General features: G+C 42.9%; 1 protein-coding gene across 1 annotated transcript in view; it reads left to right on the forward strand.

Annotated features, from left to right (window-relative positions):
- Positions 1-8,954: 8,954 nt before the first annotated feature.
- The window catches only part of schip1 (schwannomin interacting protein 1), a 325,572-nt gene continuing 312,967 nt past the window's right edge, over positions 8,955-21,559 (forward strand). Inside the window, exons 1-4 of the mRNA XM_061781837.1 lie at positions 8,955-9,223; positions 9,324-9,414; positions 19,238-19,305; positions 20,284-20,370. Of these exons, the coding sequence (XP_061637821.1) occupies positions 9,201-9,223; positions 9,324-9,414; positions 19,238-19,305; positions 20,284-20,370 (269 nt within the window). The 5' untranslated portion in view covers positions 8,955-9,200. The remainder of the gene's footprint in view (positions 9,224-9,323; positions 9,415-19,237; positions 19,306-20,283; positions 20,371-21,559) is intronic.

Raw genomic sequence — 21,559 nt, forward strand, 5'->3', positions numbered from 1 at the left:
GCAAGTGCACAAAAGCTGTTCGCTAAAGGATAGCAACACAGTACCAAGACCCTAAAGCAGTAAGATCATCGTCACTTATCTTTACTGTGAGAGTTAGCGCTGCTTCAGACCAAAATAAAATAGTTAGATGTGCAAGGAGTTGATTTGAGGACCAAAAGATGTTGCCATGACAATTTTAAAAGTAAAAGTGGTGCAAGCCTATACATGCAATTCACCAAACCAAATTGGATTGACTAGTAAAGTATAGAGGAAAAATGTTAGGTTTGAGTCAGACTGTTAATGTGAAAATACATTTTGCTATATGTAGATATCAATTAGTGTACAGTACAGAAGAAGAACAGGTGGAAAGCGGGTTCTTCTTCAGAAAGAGAAGAGGAAAGCACAGAGCCTAGAACTGAATGTGGGGACTTTGAATGTTGGGACTATGACAGGAAAATCTCAGGAGTTGGTTGACATGATGATTAGGTTGATATATTGTGTGTCCAGGAGACCAGGTGGAAAGGCAGTAAGGCTAGAAGTTTAGGGGCAGGGTTTAAATTATTTTACCATGGTGTAGATAGGAAGAGAAATGGAGTCGGGGTTATTTTAAAATAAGAGTTGGCTAAGAATGTCTTGGAGGTGAAAAGAGTATCAGATCGCGTGATGAGGCTGAAACTTGATATTGAGGGTGTTATGTGTGATGTGATTTGCGGCTATGCTCCACAGGTGGAATGTGACCTAGAAGTGAAAGAGAAATTCTGGAAGGAGCTAGACGAAGTAGTTCTGAGCATCCCAGACAGAGAGAAAGTCGTGATTGGTGCAGATTGTAATGGACATGTTGGTGAAGGAAATAGGGGTGATGAAGAAGTGATGGGTAAGTACGGCATCCAGGAAAGGAACTTGGAGGGACAGATGGTGGTAGACTTTGCAAAATGGATGCAAATGGCTGTAGTGAACACTTTTTTCCAGAAGAGGCAGCAACATAGGGTGACCTACAAGAGCGGAGGTAGAAGCACGCAGGTGGATTACATCTTGTGCAGACGATGTAATCTGAAGGAGGTTACCGACTGTAAGGTAGTGGTAGGGGAGAGTGTGGCTAGACAGCATGGGATGGTGGTGTGTAAGATGACTCTGGTGGTGGGGAGGAAGATTAGGAAGACAAAGGCAAAGCAGAAAACCATGTGGTGGAAGCTGAGACAGGACGAGTGTTGTGCAGCTTTTCGGGAAGAGGTGAGACAGGCTCTCGGTGGACAGGAGGAGCTTCCAGAAGACTGGACCACTGAAGCCAAGGTGATCAGAGAGGCAGGCAGAGATACTTGGTGTATCTTCTGGCAGGAAAGGAGAGAAGGAGACTCGGTGGTGGAACCTCACAGTACAGGAAATCATACAAGGAAAAAGGTTAGCGAAGAAGAAGTGGGACACTGAAAGGACTGAGGAGAGGCGAAAGGAATACATTGAGATGTGACATAGGGCAAAGGCAGTGGTGGCAAAGGCCAAACAAGAGGCATATGATGACATGTATGCCAGGTTAGACACTAAATAAGGAGAAAAGGATCTATACTGGTTTCCCAGACAGAGGGATAGAGATGGGAAGGATGTGCAGCAGGTAAAGGTGATTAAGGATAGAGATGGAAATATGTTGAGTGGTGCCAGGAGTGTGCTAGATAGATGGAAAGAATACTTTGGGAAGTTGATGAATGAGGAAAATGAGAGAGAAGGTAGAGTAGAAGAGGCAAGTGTGGTGGACCCGAAAGTGGCAATGATTAGTAAGGGGGAAGTTAGAAAGGCATTAAAGAGGATGAAAAATGGAAAGGCACTTGGTCCTGATGACATTCCTGTGGCGTTATGGAAACATCTAGTAGAGGTGGCTGTGGAGTTTTTGACCATCTTGTTCAATAGAATTCTAGCGTGTGAGAAGATGCCTGAGGAATGCAGGAAATGTGTGCTGGTGCCCATTTTTAAGAACAAGGGTGATGTGCAGAGCTGTGGGAACGATAGAGGAATAAAGTTGATGAGCCACACAATGAAGTTATGGGAAAGAGTAGTGGAGGCGAGACTCAGGACAGAAGTGAGTATTTGAGAGCAGTATGGTTTCATGCCTAGAAAGAGTACCACAGACAGAGGGAGGATGCCTTGAGGATGTTGATGGAAAAGTACAGAGAAGGTCAGAAGGAGCTACATTGTGTCTTTGTATATTTAGAAAAAGCCTATGACAGAGTACCCAGAGAGGAACTGTGGTACTGCATGCGGAAGTCTGGAGTGGCAGAGAAGTATGTTCGAATAATACAGGACATGTACGAGGGCAGCAGAACAGTGGTGAGGTGTGCTGTAGGTGTGACAGACGAATTTAAGGTGGAGGTGGAACTGCATCAGAGGTCATTCCCGAGCCCCTTTCCGTTTGCAGTGGTGATGGATAGGCTGACAGATGAGGTTAGACTGGAATCCCCGTGGACCATGATGTTTGCAGATGACATTATGATCTGCAGTGAAAGCAGGGAGCAGGTGGAGGAACAGTTAGAAAGGTGGAGGCATGCACTGGAAAGGAGAGGAATGAAGATTAGCTGAAGTAAGATATATATATGTGCATGAATGAGAGTGGTGGTGGGGGAAGTGTGAGGCTACAGGGAGAATAGATAGCAAGGGTGGAGGACTTTAAATACTTGGGGTCAACCGTCCAGAGCAATGGTGAGTGTGGTCAGGAAGTGAAGAAACTGGTCCAAGCAGGTTGGAACGGGTGGAGGAAGGTGTCAAGTGTGTTATGTGACAGAAGAGTCTCTGCTCGGATGAAGGGCAAACTTTATAAAACAGTGGTGAGGCCAGCCATGATGTACGGATTAGAGACAGTGGCACTGAAGAGACAACAGGAAGCAGAGCTGGAGGTGGCGGAAATGAAGATGTTGAGGTTTGCTCTCGGAGTGACCAGGTTGGATAAAATTAGAAATGCGCTCATCAGAGGGACAGCCAAGTTTCGATGTTTTGGAGACAAAGTTAGAGAGAGCAGACTTCGATGGTTTGGACATGTCCAGAGAAGAAATAGTGAGTATATTGGTAGAAGAATGATGAGGATGAGCTGCCAGGCAAGAGAGCGAGAGGAAGACCAAAAAGAAGGTTGATGGATGTTGTGAGGGAAGACAAGAGGGCAGTTGGTGTTCGAGAGGAGGATGCAGGAGATTATTAAAAGTAGACCACTCAATTGTTCAGTGAGGTAGTTGTCCTGGCTCTAACGTTCACTAAACATCTAAAGTAGTAACTTTAAATAAATGGTTGTCATGGATCCAAAACAAATATATCAGAGGGGGTTAAGAACTTTAAAAAAAAAAATGAAATATGAACACGAGAACCACAAAGAATAAACATGTTATAGATGTGTTGAGGCTTCATACTTCGAGTGTGTGCCTGTGTGTGGGAGCGTATGCGTGTGTTTTTCTAAGAGAAAGAATAACCAAATAACCAGATTGGTACGTGAACGCAAACGTAATAATAACTAATCATATGAGTACACTCAAAAATGATATCTATCAAGAATGCTGTTATCAACTAAGGATGTAATAATATCTACTTATGTCTCACGGTTTGGTTTTATCACGGTATTAAGCTCAGGGTACAATAATTATTCCGGTATCATGTGAAAGTTCGCGGTATTGCAGGAAGGTTCACGGTACAGGTGGGGCAAAATGGCAAAAGCAGGAGAACAAAAAACAACTATTTTTCTTGTTGGCTGAGTCCTTCTCAATAGCTTCAAATCATATAGTACTGTGCACTTCTTTCCCCATCCATCCAATGTTTACATTTGTATACTGTACCTCTAATCCGCTATTATTGCTCCAGCAATAATCATGCTATGCTCACAATAACAAAACTGTCCATTGAGAAATTGTCTGTTCAATAATTACCTCTTTTTATTGTCATATTTTTATTTATAACATTAGAAATTGTATACTGCCTACTGACAGTGATTTCTTTGCTTGAGTCCAAAAATTCAAGTGAAGTCATAAACGCAGAAACATTCCTAAAAGCATGGCAATCCATAGTTTCTCTTCCTCTGCTTAGTGATATTGTAGGATGATTTTATTTTTCTGAGAAGCCTCTGTAATGTAGATTAATTTGAAATGTGGAGATTGATGCATACATCTGAGCGAAGTTTATAATTGGTGCACACGCTATTGCCTGAGTCCAGCTTCCAGCTACTGTGGCATCACTGTTCATGTGCTCGCCACGTAAACTGGACCACTCAAAATATACAAATGGACGCAAAAATACTAGCTTTTCACTAATTAACATCACATAAAATACAAATTGCGCATTCTGGTGCAACAGGTTATGTCTAATGCAAAGAAGGCCCCCTTAAAGTATACTTGTGTCACTGTCATTGACGCGCACCCTCTGCTTCTACAAGACTGACTTTGGGGCTTTTTCTATAGTGTATCATTGGCATGGAGACAAGTCCCAGTATACACGTGCTGACGTGAAGGAAGACATTTTTCAGTTCGACACCTAGTGCTTGCCTTGCATACACAATTATTGGGCTGCATTGGAAAAAAGTTATTTGAATTGACTTGAACATGTACATCGGTTGCACATAATTAAAATGTATTTAACATATATTATTTGATTATTTTCAAGGAAAACAGGAGAAATTACAGCAGTTTACTACATTTTAATCACATGCAACTCAAAATTAAGTACTTTTTCATACTGTGGTTTACTGTGCAATACAGATCTCATCTGATTTTGGGAAGGATTGTAACAGTTTGGGGCGCACAAATAGGTGGCCGGTGGGCTGCCTATTGAGCACCCATGATCTAAAAGGATTAAACCCCTTTGTTTGTTTGTTTTTTTTTCCCCCCCCTATAGCTTTTTTAAAATTATTATTATTTTTTTTTAATTTACATGCACCACATTTACCCCCATTAACTATAAAACAAGTGAGACTATTGCTCTTCAAACACCATTCTGTTCCCACTTCCTTACTGTAATGTCTCAGGTGTCTTCAAAGGGTGAGTAGTTTTACTTTCTTTTCCTTTTATTTCTCAGTGGTTAGATTTTGTTTACACTTGTAAGGCAGTTGTGGGGGGGGGGGGTCTGCCTGTAGATTTAAACTTTTATGATTTACAGTGTTCGAGCCTGGAACAAATTAACTTCCTTTTTAGGTGTAAATTGGAGCAACTTGAAAGTTAGCCACCATCACGGAGGAGATTGTGTTCAACTTTTGATCTTCTAGAATGTCATGTCCGAATCTTCTTCTTCTTTTCCTTTCGGCTTGTCCCGTTAGGGGTCGCCACAGCGCGTCATCCTTTTCCATGAGAGCCTATCTCCTGCATCCTCCTCTCGAACACCAACTGCCATCATGTCTTCCCTCACGACATCCATCAACCTTCTCTTTGGTCTTCCTCTAGCTCTCTTGCCTGGCAGCTCCATCCTCATCATCCTTCTACCAATATACTCACTCTCTCTCCTCTGGACGTGTCCAAACCATTGAAGTCTGCTCTCTCTAACTTTGTCTCCAAAACATCGAACCTTGGCTGTCCCTCTGATGAGCTCATTTCTAATTTTATCCAACCTGGTCACTCCGAGAGCGAACCTCAACATCTTCATTTCCGCCACCTCCAGCTCTGCTTCCTGTTTTCTCTTCAGTGCCACTGTCTCTAATCCATACATCATGGCTGGCCTCACCACTGTTTTATAAACTTTGCCCTTCATCCTAGCAGAGACTCTTCTGTCACATAACACACCTGACACCTTCCTCCACCCGTTCCAACCTGCTTGGACCCGTTTCTTCACTTCCTGACCACACTCACCATTGCTCTGGACGGTTGACCCCAAGTATTTAAAGTCCTCTACCCTTGCCATCTCTTCTCCCTGTAGCCTCATTCTTCCCCCACCATCCCTCTCATTCATGCACATATATTCTGTTTTACTTCGGCTAATCTTCATTCCTCTTCTTTCCAGTGCATGCCTCCATCTTTCTAACTGTTCCTCCAGCTGCTCCCTGCTTTCACTGCAGATCACAATGTCATCTGCAAACATCATGGTCCACGGGGATTCCAGTCTAACCTCATCTGTCAGCCTATCCATCACCACTGCAAAAAGGAAGGGGCTCAGGGCTGATCCCTGATGCAGTCCCACGTCCACCTTAAATTCTTCTGTCACACCGACAGCACACCTCACCGCTGTTCTGCTGCCCTCGTACATGTCCTGTATTATTCTAACATACTTCTCTGCCACTCCAGACTTCCGCATGCAGTACCACAGTTCCTCTCTGGGTACTCTGTCATAGGCTTTCTCTAGATCTACAAAGACACAATGTAGCTCCTTCTGACCTTCTCTGTACTTTTCCATCAACATCCTCAAGGCAAATAATGCATCTGTGGTACTCTTTCTAGGCATGAAACCATACTGTTGCTCGCAAATACTCACTTCTGTCCTGAGTCTAGCCTCCACTACTCTTTCCCATAACTTCATTGTGTGGGTCATCAACTTTATTCCTCTATAGTTGCCACAGCTCTGCACATCACCTTTGTTCTTAAAAATGGGCACCAGTACACTTTTCCTCCATTCCTCAGGCATCTTCTCACGCACTAGAATTCTATTGAACAAGCTGGTCAAAAACTCCACAGCCACCTCTCCTAGATGCTTCCATACCTCCACAGGAATGTCATCAGGACCAACTGCCTTTCCATTTTTCATTCTCTTTAATGCCTTTCTAACTTCCCCCTTACTAATCATTGCCACTTCCTGGTCCACCACACTTGCCTCTTCTACTCTCCCTTCTCTATCATTTTCCTCATTCATCAACTCCTCGAAGTATTCTTTCCATCTACCTAGCACACTGCTGGCACCAGTCAACATATTTCCATCTCTATCCTTAATCACCCTAACCTGCTGCACATCCTTCCCATCTCTATCCCTCTGTCTGGCCAGCCTGTATAGATCCTTTTCTCCTTCTTTAGTGTCCAACCTGCCATACATGTCATCATATGCCTCTTGTTTTGCCTTTGCCACCTCTACCTTTGCCCTGTGTCGCATCTCAATGTATTCCTTTCGCCTCTCCTCGGTCCTCTCAGTGTCCCACTTCTTCTTAGCTAACCGTTTTCCTTGTATGATTTCCTGTACTGTGAGGTTCCACCACCAAGTCTCCTTCTCTCCTTTCCTGCCAGAAGATACACCAAGTACTCTCCTGCCTGCTTCTCTGATCACCTTGGCTGCAGTGGTCCAGTCTTCTGGAAGCTCTTCCCGTCCACCGAGAGCCTGTCTCACCTCTTCCCGAAAAGCTGCACAACACTCGTCCTGTCTCAGCTTCCACCACATGGTTCTCTTCTCTGCCTTTGTCTTCCTAATTTTCCTCCCCACCACCAGAGTCATCTTACACACCACCATCCTATGCTGTCTAGCCACACTCTCCCCTACCACTACCTTACAGTTGGTAACCTCCTTCAGATTACATCGTCTGCACAAGATGTAATCCACCTGTGTGCTTCTACCTCCGCTCTTGTAGGTCACCCTATGTTCGTGCCTCTTCTGGAAAAAAGTGTTCACTACAGCCATTTGCATCCTTGTTGCAAAGTCTACCACCATCTGTCCCTCCAAGTTCCTTTCCTGGATACCGTACTTACCCATCACTTCTTCATCACCCTTATTACCTTCACCAACATGTCCATTACAATCTGCACCAATTACGACTCTCTCTCTGTCTGGGATGCTCAGAACTACATCATCTAGCTCCTTCCAGAATTTCTCTTTCACCTCTAGGTCACATCCTACCTGTGGGGCATAGCCACTAATCACATTACACATAACACCCTCAATTTCAAATTTCAGCCTCATCACTCGATCTGATACTCTTTTCACCTCCAAGACATTCTTAGCCAACTCTTCTTTTAAAATAACCCCGACTCCATTTCTCTTCCCATCTACACCATGGTAAAATAATTTAAACCCTGCCCCTAAACTTCTAGCCTTACTGCCTTTCCACCTGGTCTCCTGGACACACAATATATCAACCTTTCTCCTAATCATCATGTCAACCAACTCCCGAGATTTTCCTGTCATAGTCCCAACATTCAAAGTCCCCACATTCAGTTCTAGGCTCTGTGTTTTCCTCTTCTCTTTCTGCCGAAGAACCCGCTTTCCACCTCTTCTTCTTCTTCTTTGACTTCGACTTCGACCCACAGTAGCTGAATTTCCAACAGCGCCCTGCAGGTTGACGGCGCCGGTGGCGGACGTTGTTAACCCGGGCCACGACCGATCCGGTATGGAATTCTTTGGATGAACGCTCATATTTGTTTGGCAAGGTTTTAAGCCGGATGCCCTTCCTGACGCAACCCTCTGCATTTATCCGGGCTTGGGACCGGCCTACAGTTTGCACTGACTTGTGCCCCCCATAGGGCTGCATTAATGTCATGTCCGAATAAGTATCTTAAACCTTTGTTTAAAGAGGGTAATGATGAGGAATAAATAATGCAAATACAGCTACATTTCAATAGATAAGAATGTTGTAGAAAAGTCAATTTATTTCAGTAGTTCAAAAAATGAAACTCAGTCACAACACACTGATTATATTTTATGGAAAATAGCTAAAAAGTGAAACTCTTTTGCATTCATTAACAAAGCCCACAATTCACCACGTATCTCAAGAAATTAGAATATTACAAAAGAAACAAAATGATTGTTAAAATAGAATTTAAGTAGGAAGTGACCTGACAAGTATTTTACTCAGTTTAAATAATCTGTTAAATTATTAGTATAATTTTTTAAATGTAACTACTGAAATAAATGTACTTTTCGGCAATATTCGAATTCATTACGATTCACGGATCTATAATTTTATTTTACTGCAGTGGAGACTTGTTGAAGAATGTCATCTAATTTGATTTTAGTGAATTAGTGGTTAGATTTGTTGAAAGCATGTATTTATTATATGATTTACATGATAATGTGATGTAGCGGATTGTCATTTGCTTCATTCATGTCTACATGCACATCTATTTTGCACACTTTTTGGTGCATTTCCAAAGCATGCACACGAATGCACGCAGTGACACGCTGTATAAAAACGCGCGCACATTGGCTGCGAGATTTTCTCCCCTCCACCCACCCCCTTCCAAAGGAAGTCAGGTCATCTCTTCGGCTGCTCCCCTCTCAAAGTGTCCACTTGATCCGTGACTGGCTGCAGAGAGAAGGGAGAACGCCACAGCAAGAGAGCGAGAGAGAGGGACAGCGCCATGCTGAGGAACTCCGCGCATAGGTTGGTGTCACACCTGCCGCTTCCTATTGCGCAGCGCTCTGCATGGACGCGATCACGCGTCGGCATACAGAGAGCGCTAACTTGAGCGGTGTCCTTGCAGAGGCATGCATCCGGGGGAGGAGGCGAGGATGCGCGTCGGGAGTAGTGTGGCACGGGAGAGGAGACACCTTGCCCTGCGCATCAACAACCAGGTGAGACCCCCCCCCCCCCTTACAATTGGAGCAGCGGTCGGTCTTAGCGTGGGTTGTGTTCATGCAACAGAAAAATGTTTGCGTGGGTGCATCTCCTCCTCTTCCTTCCCACACTCTCTCTCCAGTTCTCTGAGTGGCACAAGCAATGAGGTAATGCACTTTCTGGGCTTTTAATGGGAGCAGGAAGTTGATCAGACGACATGGAGGCTCATTGATTTGAATAAAAAGCAGCAGAGATATAAGAAGTAGAGTAGAGCCCTTTGCACAACATTATCAGGCTCACTCAAAGCAAACATGCAACTTTAACTGCTGACAATTTTCCCTCCCTGTAGTTCAAATGGATGGATTTAGTTTGGTTTTATCTATATAGGCTCACAGACACTTTTGTTTGCCATGGCACACACCTTTAATCCTCGTAAAGGTACTCCTACAGGCAGATTGTGTCTTTTTTTATAGTCCAGAGAAAACTGCACTGTTCTGTTCGATACCCATAAGTGTACCTGATTCTTCATATGTTGCAGGGTGTTCTACACTGTTGTTAAAGTGTATCATTGTACCTTTTACGGGTGCATGTTACCCTTAAAGACTGAGACTTTGTACTTCCTCAGCCTAGAAACCAATTTTGGCCCTACAAAAGGGTAAACCATTTACACTGGGGCTCAATTTAGTAGCATTTTTGGGGATAGAAATGAACTGGCAACTGCCATCCTTTTCCTTCTCATCAACCTAGATTTTTGTTGTAATTAAGGACAGCATATATGTAATATATCATTTCAAATGTATTTATTGTTTTAGCCCAGTCATATGCTTCCTGCAAGCATTAAAGTGCACAAGTTCACCTGCTCGCAATGAGCTGCTGAAAATTTGATGCCCGTGATGTAGTGGTGCGTATTATTGGCAGCTGAGGACATTGAGCTTTGAGAGCAGTGCAAGAGCTGTTACTATGATGCAAAACACATGCACGGAGATGCACGCACACGCACGCACGCATGCCACGGCTACAACCCTCTTTAAACTTTCTCAATCTTTTTTTTCCTCTTTGGGATCTGCTCCAATCCATTTTCACTGCGCCGCCTGACAGTGGAGTTTCTATTATCCACAAAAATGACATTTCCCATGGAGGACACTTGCTGTCCCCCCCCCCCCCCCCCCCCCCCCAGAGAAGGCACTATATGCAGTAATCGGCGTGTGAAATATGAGTGAGGGTATAGAAATAGTTTATTGGATATAGAGGCCGCTCCACTTGCTGGTGTCTGTGGGAGTGATTCAGGTTCATCATTCAGGCGTGCACCCCCCTCTTTCCTTTATCCCCTCCCCAACCCACCGCTGAGAGACACGTTCATCTGTCCAGCTATTACCCCATAATCAATGGGACAGCACATTTTTTATGGTCAATGGGCTGGTGCTGTTAACCATTTTACACAGAGCTTATTTAAGCAGCATGCCACATGGGGGGGGAGTTCTTAATGGGGTTAGGCATGAAATATACAGTGCAGGTGGCATTGTTGACGCAGCACTTGTAGCTGGAATGATGAAGTCATCCATCACCATCCAGCGTGAGGTCGTTCCTGATCAGTGTCCCAGCATGCAACACTCTTAATCAGAACATCTGCTCATCGCTCAAACTGGAAACACAGATGTTGTGATCGAAGTAGGAGGATGTTTATGACGGGGTATATAATTTTTCTCCAGTGTGTAATATGTCCATACCAGCAGCAACATTTTCACATTATAATGAGGTCTATTGTTTTTGTATAGTCACGCAGGGGTGTCAAACTCATTTTTGCCACGGACCACATCAAAGTTACGGTTTCTCTCAGAGGGCCGTTACGATTGTGAAATATAAATGTTGAATCACCTCCTTATATTATTACGTAGACAACAAATCGATGGATGACTAGTTTTGAAATAAAAAGTCAAGGGTAATACTGTTCAACTATTATTCAAGTTACTGTACTTTAAAAAGGGTGTTGGTAAGAAAAACATGGTTGCATTATCACCATTTTAGTATTTATTACATATGAAAATAAAAAAAAAATTATACAGATTTTAGCAAGAATCGTAGCGTTTCAAGGAAATGATTTGCTTTCGCGGGATCTGGCCCCCGGGCCTTAAGTTTGACAGGGGTATAGTGTTTTATATCCTACTAAGAGCTGATCGTGCCATGTGAACTACAATACTGATAATAAATGTCTCTGTTAATTAATCAATCTGTTTGCGTAATCCTAAAGACAATCTGAAGGAACCGTAATAAGCACTGCAATCTTCTACTTTGCTGGTTTGTGGAGAGATTTTGCTTCTACCCATATGATCAAAACATGAAGTATTATCTGTATTTTGTTAGTTTTTTCGAAGAATTATTCTGAAGTTAAGCACTTTACTTGACCATGTAATATTTTATTTACTTGCTCTCATTTTGAAATTCACAGCCCTACCTTTATTGAATAAATAAGAAAACACAGTTGTGGTCATATGTTTGATTATCCAGGCAGAATTTGTAAGATGGGTACAATTCTTTAAAGAAAACATGAAGGTGCCAGGCGAAACATCCATCCATTATCCATCCGCTTATCCTCACAAGGGTCGCAGGAGCGCTGGAGCCTGTCCCAGCTATCATTGGGCAGGAGGCGGGGTACACCCTGAACTGGTTGCCAGCCAATCGCAGGGCACATACAAACAAAAAACCATTCGCACTCACATTCACACCTACGGGCAATTTAGAGTCTTCAATTAACCTACCATGCATGTTTTTGGGATGTGGGCGGAAACCGGAGTGCCCGGAGAAAACCCACGCAGGCATGGGGAGAACATGCAAACTCCACACAGGCGGGGCCGCGGATTGGACCCCGGTCCTCAGAACATTGAGGCAGACGCTCTAACCAGTCGTCCACCGTGCTGCCCTGGCGAAACATATTTAATTTTATATTAATGGGATTCAAATTAAACATTTCAAATCTTTAAACAAAACATAACCATGAAGAAATTAATGATGGTTGTTGTTCAGTCAGCGGCACGGTGGACGAATCCTTGTTGCTCACACACACATAAGGATTTGCCATCGTAAATGTTTGAGCAGGTTTAACATTAACAATTTTACGAGCAGATCGGGGTGGAAGAAAATCACTCTTAACGCATCTCCCACCACAGGATAATCGCTTAAGTTTAAGTTCCAGACTTTGCTGAAGGCACTGTATTCCTATTTGGGAGAGAGAGATGGTGCTAATTGATGAGGAACCAGAAGAACTATGTCTGTACATATTTTACAAAGATAAGGCTAACCTTAAATGTTTTTTAACACACTTATTCACTCTGGTTGCGGTTTGGTCTAAAGTTACTCTTCATCATGCCTACCTAATATTCTGGGTGATCTCGTCATCATTTATCCAATGCCAACGAAAACTGAGCGTTGGTCTCTTTGTAAGACAATATTTGACACAACTCTTGTATTGTATCATTAGTTGTGCCTGAAAAGGTGGCTGACGAGTGTCTATATCCTGGCTCTTTATGGCAGCCATTGACTGCTGCCCTGTTTGTAGTCATTTCCCTGCTATTACCATGGAGGATGAGTATCGTCTCAATGAGTAAGCTAGCTCTCTGATCACTGAAGGAAAAACCCTCGCAATGATGGGAGCGATTGTACTTGTGTGTGTGTGTGTTTCATTCCCCCTTCCCTCGCCATGTTAGCCAGAGCCTCTCTCTACCGGTAAATCGGAGCGGAGGGAATAGTCTCAAGTGCTCTATTTTGCATTTTGATACACTGCGTGATCATGTTCTTGCTCTCCTCACATCGTGGTTGTCTTTCTTTCTCTTCTGGTCCTTACTACTCATTAGATATGTGCCCCTCCATCCCCTTTTTAAATATTTGCACCTGTTTGGATAACCGCCTTTAATGCATGTCTTACACTTCATCACACAGAGTGGTGTTTCTAATATGTTAGTTATGTATTTATCTAGCCCGAATTACATTGAGACACATTGAGAAGCATGCGAAACTTACAGAACTTGAAGTTTTAATCCACCTTTAGTTGAGATCAACAGAACTTTTATTATACATATTTTATCAAATGACCAGCTAGTGTATGTACTTTAGGAAGTGTCATCAATGTTCTAATGTCTAAAGTAAAAAGTTCGAGAAATTGGTTATATTTAGCAGAGCTTTTTAATGCGGCTTCAGCTGCTCATGTTAAACTTGAAGACTTATTGTAAAATAATCATTAGTAGCTGTTAGAACATCTTAATAACTTAATGACAATGCTCAACCTGTAAAAACATTTTAAGAAAAAGCGTTAAATTTTCCTTCGCACACTCTTGTTACATTCAGGCACAAGCACTTGCACTTTGCGTGATACCGGAGACATATTATGCACTCTTTTCCACAATTTAAAACAGTTCCCAAGTGCCTTAATAACACTTCTGTAACAATCTAACCCAAGGATCACGAATTAGACACTCTATATTTTGTCTTGCTAAAATTAGCGTTTTTTTAGGGGCTGCTGGCCTTGTCTCATGCAAGTGAGCAAACCCTCTCTGTCCCTAGTGGCAGAAAATGCTCCTCATGTTGCCTGCAAATGCAATATAATTTTGATATAAAACATGCATGGATTGAGCATGTACATTAACATGTTGTTACGTGTTATTAATTCAACTATTAATACGGATATAGTATCAATAAACAGGAAAACAGAGAGCCCTTTTACAGTAAGTGTACATTAAGAACCTTTACTGTTAAACATTCGTAGGCATACACAATAACACTAACACAAGTTACTCTTACTTTGATATAATGTGAATTAATTTGGAACCAGAAAAAAAAGTGGAGAACATCGCAACTTGCAGTTGTTGCTTGTCAAGCAGTAACAAGACCTCTGTCGCTGGTTAGCTTGCGTTTTTAATTAACCAAAGCAAGAACATACACATGCGGTCGTGACACTCTCAGTCACTCTCTACCAACAATGAGCTAACTTTCGCCCCTCCCAAATACAGAGGTCTTCCAACAACTAAGATCTCATACTACCTTGACATCAACCACCTCTCACTTTGTTTACTAGCATCCATCCATCCATCCATCCTCTGAGCCGCTTCTCCTCACTAGGGTCGTGGGCGTGCTGGAGCCTATCCCAGCTATCATCGGGCAGGAGGCGGGGTACACCCTGAACTGGTTGCCAGCCAATCGCAGGGCACATATAAACAAACAACCATTCACACTCACACCTACGGGCAATTTAGAGTCTCCAATTAATGCATGTTTTTGGGATGTGGGAGGAAACCGGAGTGCCCGGAGAAAACCCACGCAGGCACGGGGAGAACATGCAAACTCCACACAGGCGGGACCGGGGATTGAACCCAGGTCCTCAGAACTGTGAGGCTGACACTCTAACCAGTCGGTCCCCGTGCCGCCCTCTTTACTAGCAAAACTCTTTAAATACCCCCTATAATGTCTCCACAAATGGGTGGAAATTCTCCATAAAAATGAAAAATTTACATGTCATGATGGCAATTAAAAAAAACCTATTCATGTAGCATTTAATTTTTTGGGGCACATTGCCGCCCATCCAGACATCACAGTACTGTACTGTGATGTGTGGCCACACATAATGCCAATACCAGCAACAGCTACTGCTGGCAAGTGTATGCATAACAGTGGGCTGGATCTCGCCGGCTTGTGTGCGTTGCGATTCGCTGCTTGCTTCTAGTTTCTGAAGCAGAGCTCAGAATGTGAAAAAAGTTACTGACCCTAAAGACAATAAAAGCATTTTAGCTGCTGTAGGCAGCCGTTTTTGGACACCTCACCAAACACAAATAGGAAAGAAATAGGCAGATACATTTTTTTATTGGTTGTTAAATTCCACACTCCAGAGACCCAATTATTTGTATTCAAGCAATTAAAAAGTAAATTTTTCATATGTTCCTTTTTAAATGAAATTGATTCACTCTAATTCCGACTTAATGTGCATCTCGACTGGTGCGGCTCCTCTTCATCAGTCACTTCCATGCGTGTCCAGCTGCAGCTCACGAGACGTTGGACTGATGCAGCTGTTTCACACTCTCTGTCCAATACAGGGTGATTAATGTTTGTGTTGAATGTCGTGTGTGTGTGTGTACATGCTGACCTGCCTGAGTGTGTTACTATGAAATCAGGTGCAAGGTTGTGGAAGAATACAGTATGTGCATGTGTGCGTACTCATGAATGTGAATGACACAAGCACTCCTACAAATGATTTTATGAATGCATCCACTAATTTTTCATCAGAAAATTACTGTCTGCGCTGCAAAGTGTATTGATCGCCCTTTATTTAGAATTGGAAAATAATGCGATTGTGTTGTGAAGCACAAGCCCAGCAGGGAAGTGTGGCGTTCATATCAATGTTTCAGGCAATCACACTATCGATTTGAACTATTGCGGTTCCCCTGTCATCAGCCGCAGTGATCTTGGTCCTTTTTGCTCACGTACAACTTTGAAGTGTTTTTCCTCCTCTGCGGTGACCCGCACTTTATGGCCAGTTGTAAACACCCAGATGCCTCAGGACAATAATGAAGGCATCTGCAAAATAAGACGAGCGACTCTGCCTCCGATGTAACTTTTAATACGTGATATTTCACTTTTGAAATATTGCCGTCTGAATTAAAAATTCCATTATCTTGTCATGAAGATGTAGTAGTGGCGCACTGCATTCGTAATGGACGGTATCTGATGAGCTAAATCTATATTCAGATGAAAAGAAAAGCCAACTTTAGACAATTTATCATGGACACCAATGTTTAATTGAACATCTGGCTAGAGAGAGCAGTTAGTTTTCTTTTTAATGTAGCTTTGATTTAAATGTTTTTTTTTTAAATTTTAGTTTCTTTTTTTGTTGCGGTTTTGAACAGTTGCTGTCATTCCCACTGCACATGTTCAGTTCCACAATACTCGTCACAGTTAAAGGTACACAATCGGATGAGTCTGATTCTGCCTTTACAGATCTCGTCAGAGACCCTGCATTCATTTTCAATTCCGCTTTTCTTCATTAAGGTCGTTGGTGAGGTGGAGCATATCCCAATTGAGGTTGGGACAAAGGCGAGGTACACCCTTCTGATAATTGGAGTGATTGTGAGCATTCTCCCCCTTTATGATCAAAGCCAGCAAAGGCCCAATTGTTGGATATCGCTGAAATATTATACTGAGAGATTATCCTGTGGTGTGTTAAGTGATTTTTTTTCCTTCTCAATCTGCTTGGGAAACCTTCTGGGCCCACAATCCTAAATGTTAAACCTGTTAAATAGTTTTTAATAAAAAAAAAAAAAATACAACATTCTTCAGTATGTGCTTGGATGACCTTGGTGCTTGGCGCCTTGAGATACGAGTGACCTGACTTTTTCTCGATATGAAGTGTCGTTTGGCTGATTTCTTTGCTTGGACTTTCGATATGAGTGCTGTAGTTTGACAGATAGTAAAAAATCTTCAAAAAAGAGGTTTCAAGCTGCTTAACGCCACTCCCAGTTGAGGTTTACTGTCAAACGTAACATAAAACATACAATTTCATGATGTGTATTTAGAACAAAAACAACTTTGCTTTAAAATGTGCTAGCTTAATGCTAACACATAATGGAAAATGTTATAGATGGGCTAACAAATAGTATCTATGTGGAGGTGTTACAACATTTTAAAGAGCGGCTATTTGAACACAAATGGCGCAGCAACACATGTAGACAGACAATATGAGAAAAACGACTAATATTTCTGGAGATTACTGGGTCACTTACAGTAGTTGAGTGATACTCTTCTTTGTTTGTCTGCATGACTGCATACTTCTGGCGGTGGCCAAGTTATTACTATATGGTTTATAAAGTAAAATATTATTGAGTGACGATTGTGCAAATGGTGCAGAGAATTCTCAAGCACGAGTGGCCAGTAGTAATTTCCATTCATTTCAATGAGGTTACAAGCATAGTCACAGAAAGAATTAAGCTTGTATCTCAAGGCACCTTGTACCTTCTCCAGTGGTTCATTAAATACACTGGATCCTAGTGAGGAGAAGCGGCTCATTGACACTAGATGGCGCCTACCAGTGTGGTCGCCTTGGTAACACGCTCTCTAGTATTGTTTTTTTTTGTGTTTTTCGTTCGTCTTTGGAGACATTACACGACTCACTTACACAAGGGGAGACTTGCTAACCATCAAGGAGGCTACTCCGGACTTTCTTTCACCAACTTTCGCAAATCCGCTCAGTTTTTTCCCCGAGTTACTTACCGGGGCGGCGTCCACGGTTTTCGGCGCATGGAGGCGGAAACGGCGCCACAGAGGGAAGCGAGTCCACCCCTCAGGTCAGTCTGGTGGCCATCCAGGCCACCCGAGGTGAGGTGCTTGGCTGAGCGGTTCAGGAAGTCGTCCAGGACGCCAAGCACCAGAGTCTTTACAGGGCCATTCAGGCGGACGGCCACGGTGCCGAACCCAATGGTAATGCAGGGGCCAGGCAATAGGGTTGGGTGGCGGACGCTGGACGAACGCCGCCGGAGCGGGGTTGGGTGGCGGCCGCTGGACGAGCGCCGCCGGAGCAAGGACGGGTGGCGGCCGTTGGACGAGCGCCGCCGGAGCAAGGACGGGTGGCGGCCGCTGGACGCCAAAAGTGTTCTCTGTCAATTGACTGTCTGTTGTCGTACTAGAGCGGCTCCAACTTCCGGAGACAAATTCATTGTGTGTTTTTTGGACATACTTGGAAAATAAAGATGATTCTGGTTCTGACCAACAATATTGTCCACTGTCACAAAAGTTATTCTCAATGAATGGCTGAAAATTGCCATCGACACACTCTTAAAGGGCACATATTTTACCAAAGCAAGCTTTTTATTTGGGATGTAATAATGTCTCTATGGTGCCTCAGTAAAAATGTCAAATATGAAGTAAAATCGCCCACGCATTCCTGAGCTCTAGACGTTTTTCTGCCGAGAGGCCTGAAATCAGGTCATTAAAATTTCTCGGGCTTATCTACGTCACTAGCAAAGATCTCCGTCTAACTCTCTGCTCCTGAGCCAGTGCTGTCAACATCACAAACACGTGTGCTGTCACAAGTGGGTCTTCTACATAGAGGCAACCAATTAGAGGAAAGGGGGGCTGTCTTAGCCAAATATGGACAAAGCGGATGTTAAACTGGGTCAAAAAGAAGTAGCTGTCAGAAGGGCCTTTTTTGGCCACTCGTATGGTGTTTTTTTTTTTTTTTTTAAATGAAATTGACACTTTTATACTAAGGCCATGTTAGAGAGTCACTCTATGAAGGTCTAAATAGCCAAAATACGGAACATTTAACATTTTGTACACGCTCTATAATTCCTTCCACTTCCGGTAGTATGTAATAATCAAGTGTCCCAATACTTTTAAGCGCGTCATCATCATTTTGATGGCAAGCAGGAAAATGGTTGATCAAGCCATGTTGCTCACTTGTTTCCATCAGCATATTCCCAATTAGCTCAGTGGCAGCACCACCCCTTGGACCGCAGGCTCCGTTTTGCTGGTTGGCACACACGCACAAACACACACACATGCTCACGCACACGTTTATGCATAATCAGCCTTTAACTGCACTCTGTGTTATATAACATTCGTGTGAACTAATCGAGGAATACAGTCTTGTGACCAATCAACAGATAATAGAGAGATGTGGTAAACTAGAATAACTCTCATTGGAGCACAGACCTTTGCCAGGGCTGAAAAATACTCATTTGGATCAACACCAAACTCTTTCATAGACCAACCAACTCCTGTCTGGTTTTGTGATGTCTGCAGTTGTTTTTGACGTATTGGTGCTCCCCCCACCCCCCACCCCCCCATCCCCCATACGCTGTGCAGGAAGACGTGAAGAGGTATCATCGCTACTGCAATCACAGTGGAGGGCAAACAGTTCCCAAGGTGGAGAGGTAAGACTGCACATACAGCATTATTGACACAAATTCATAAAAAGCCTGCACCATACCCTTAAGGTCCAATCCACACACCTGCATTGGTGGTTTATGTCCTGCTTGTTCGTATTTAGGATAGCACAAACCCTGCTTTAAAACCCTAACCCTGGCCTGAAATCCGAATATGGAACGCTAATAATGTCTTGATACCCTACTTTGAAACCACTGCCCTTGCTTGTGACACTTTAAATTGACCTTTAATTGAATCACTAACCTTAATTTGAAACCCTAACAGAGGTTTCAAACTCTAATTTGATACCCTAACTCTTGTTGGAAACCGTAACCCAGGGTTTAGCCACTAATTGAAAATTGTAACCATGTTTTCAAACCCTAATTTAAAATCCTATCACAGGGTTGAAACCCTAATTTGAAACCATAAACCTGTCTTAAAACCTTAATTTGAAGCCCTAACCGTAATTTGAAACCCCCAAACCCAAACTTCAATCCCTAATTTGAACCACAAACCTGTCTCGAAACCCATATTTAAAACCGTAACCCAGTCTTGAAACCCTTATTTTAAACCGTAACCCAGTCTTGAAACCCTAATTTAAAAGCCTAACCCAGGCTTGAAACACTAATTTGAAACTTTAAACGACTTGAAACCTCAATTTGAAACCCCAGCCCAGGGTTGGTTAAACCCCTAATTTGAAATCATAACCTTGTCTTAAAGCCCTAGCTTGCAACTTAAATCCTAAATTGAAACCTCAGCCCAGACTTGAACTCCTAATTTGAAAATTAACCATATCTTGAAACTCCAAATTTAAAACCCCCAGCAAGGCTTGAAACATTTTTTTGAAACAACCCTTGTTTGAAACCTTAACCCAGGCTTTAAACCCTAACACTGTCTTTGAACCCTATTTAGAAACCCTAACAGTGTATTGAAACCCCACCCCTAGTTCATATTGCTGTCTCTTTCCTATCCTTGCTCATCCTCAGCCACCCCCAGAAGAGTGAGGTGGAGGCAGACAACAGGCCTCATTGCCGCGGGCAACAGCAGCAGCAACTGGAAATCAAGGCCATTGTGTGAGTGACAACTGTGTGATTACTTTCCAAAGCCCGTTGTTACCATTATTCCCTCATTTGGTCATTTTCACCTTGCACATGACCGGTGCGCTCATTGCCTCCCAGCTGCTGTGTGTTAGTTGTGCACCTGTGGATTTTGTCAAGTCTCCCACTCGTTGAGAGTCAGCACCACGCTGCCGAGCGATGACGACACATTGCCGCTTTCCGATGTGTAACAGGGTAAAACGGCTCTCGCCTTGGGCTTTTCCTTCCATGAAAGTGGAAATTAGAAAGGGAAAGCCATTGTTTCTGTTTAGAGTTAATATGATTGCGACGCAGAGGGCCGAGACAGACTTCCAGGGAAAGCGGTGGATCAAAAAGGGAATGGATGGAAAAGTAAAAGTGGAGAAAATAGGGGTGGGGGGAAGAAAAGGGCAAAGGTATTGGTTTGGTGAACTTGGATTTCTGCTTCTTGATTAAATTTGTTCCATTTGCTTCAGCTGTCTCTCTGCTCCAGCAGAGGTGAATGTGTTTCTTGGACGTGTAATTGATGCGACACCCCACACTGGACCTCAGTGTCAGGGCCACTCAGGGGATGAAAGAAAAGTGGAGAGTGAGTGGCACTCTCTTGGAGGTGTGGGTCCAGACAAGTGGGGAGAGGTCCGGACAGGCTGAACAAATTCTCCAGGTAGAAAATAGATAAAGTTAATAAAAAAAAAATGAAGAAATAGACACGCAAGGAAGAGAAATGACATCACCCATGTGGACTCAATAAAAATACCTTCCAATGCTTTTAGCTGTGTTAAGTGTGTTTTTACAACATAAAATGGATTTTGAACTTGAAAAATCAGCACAGAAACTATAGAGCAGACATCCTCCAAGGCCCAACAATATTAATACAGCATCAAATTACCCAGATGTGTTAAGATTTATGCATTACTCACTGAGTAATTAGGGGACGTGTCGAAGAATTTTGTAATTAACAAAGATTTAAAAAAAAAAAAAAAAAAAAAAAACATCCTTTAAAGTAGTGGTTCTCAAAGTGTGTTACGAGTACCACAAGTGGTATGCGGGCTCCCTCTAGTGGTATACTGTATGCAGAAAAACCTGCCTAAGTACAGTTCAGTTGTATTTAACTTTTAAGTTCAATTTATTTGTATTTGATCTTTAAGAACTGTTTGTTATGAAACATTTATTGAAGTGCAATCTT

The sequence above is a fragment of the Phyllopteryx taeniolatus genome, chromosome 8, assembly GCF_024500385.1.
Source record: "Phyllopteryx taeniolatus isolate TA_2022b chromosome 8, UOR_Ptae_1.2, whole genome shotgun sequence".
NCBI classification, from domain to species: Eukaryota; Metazoa; Chordata; class Actinopteri; order Syngnathiformes; family Syngnathidae; genus Phyllopteryx; species Phyllopteryx taeniolatus.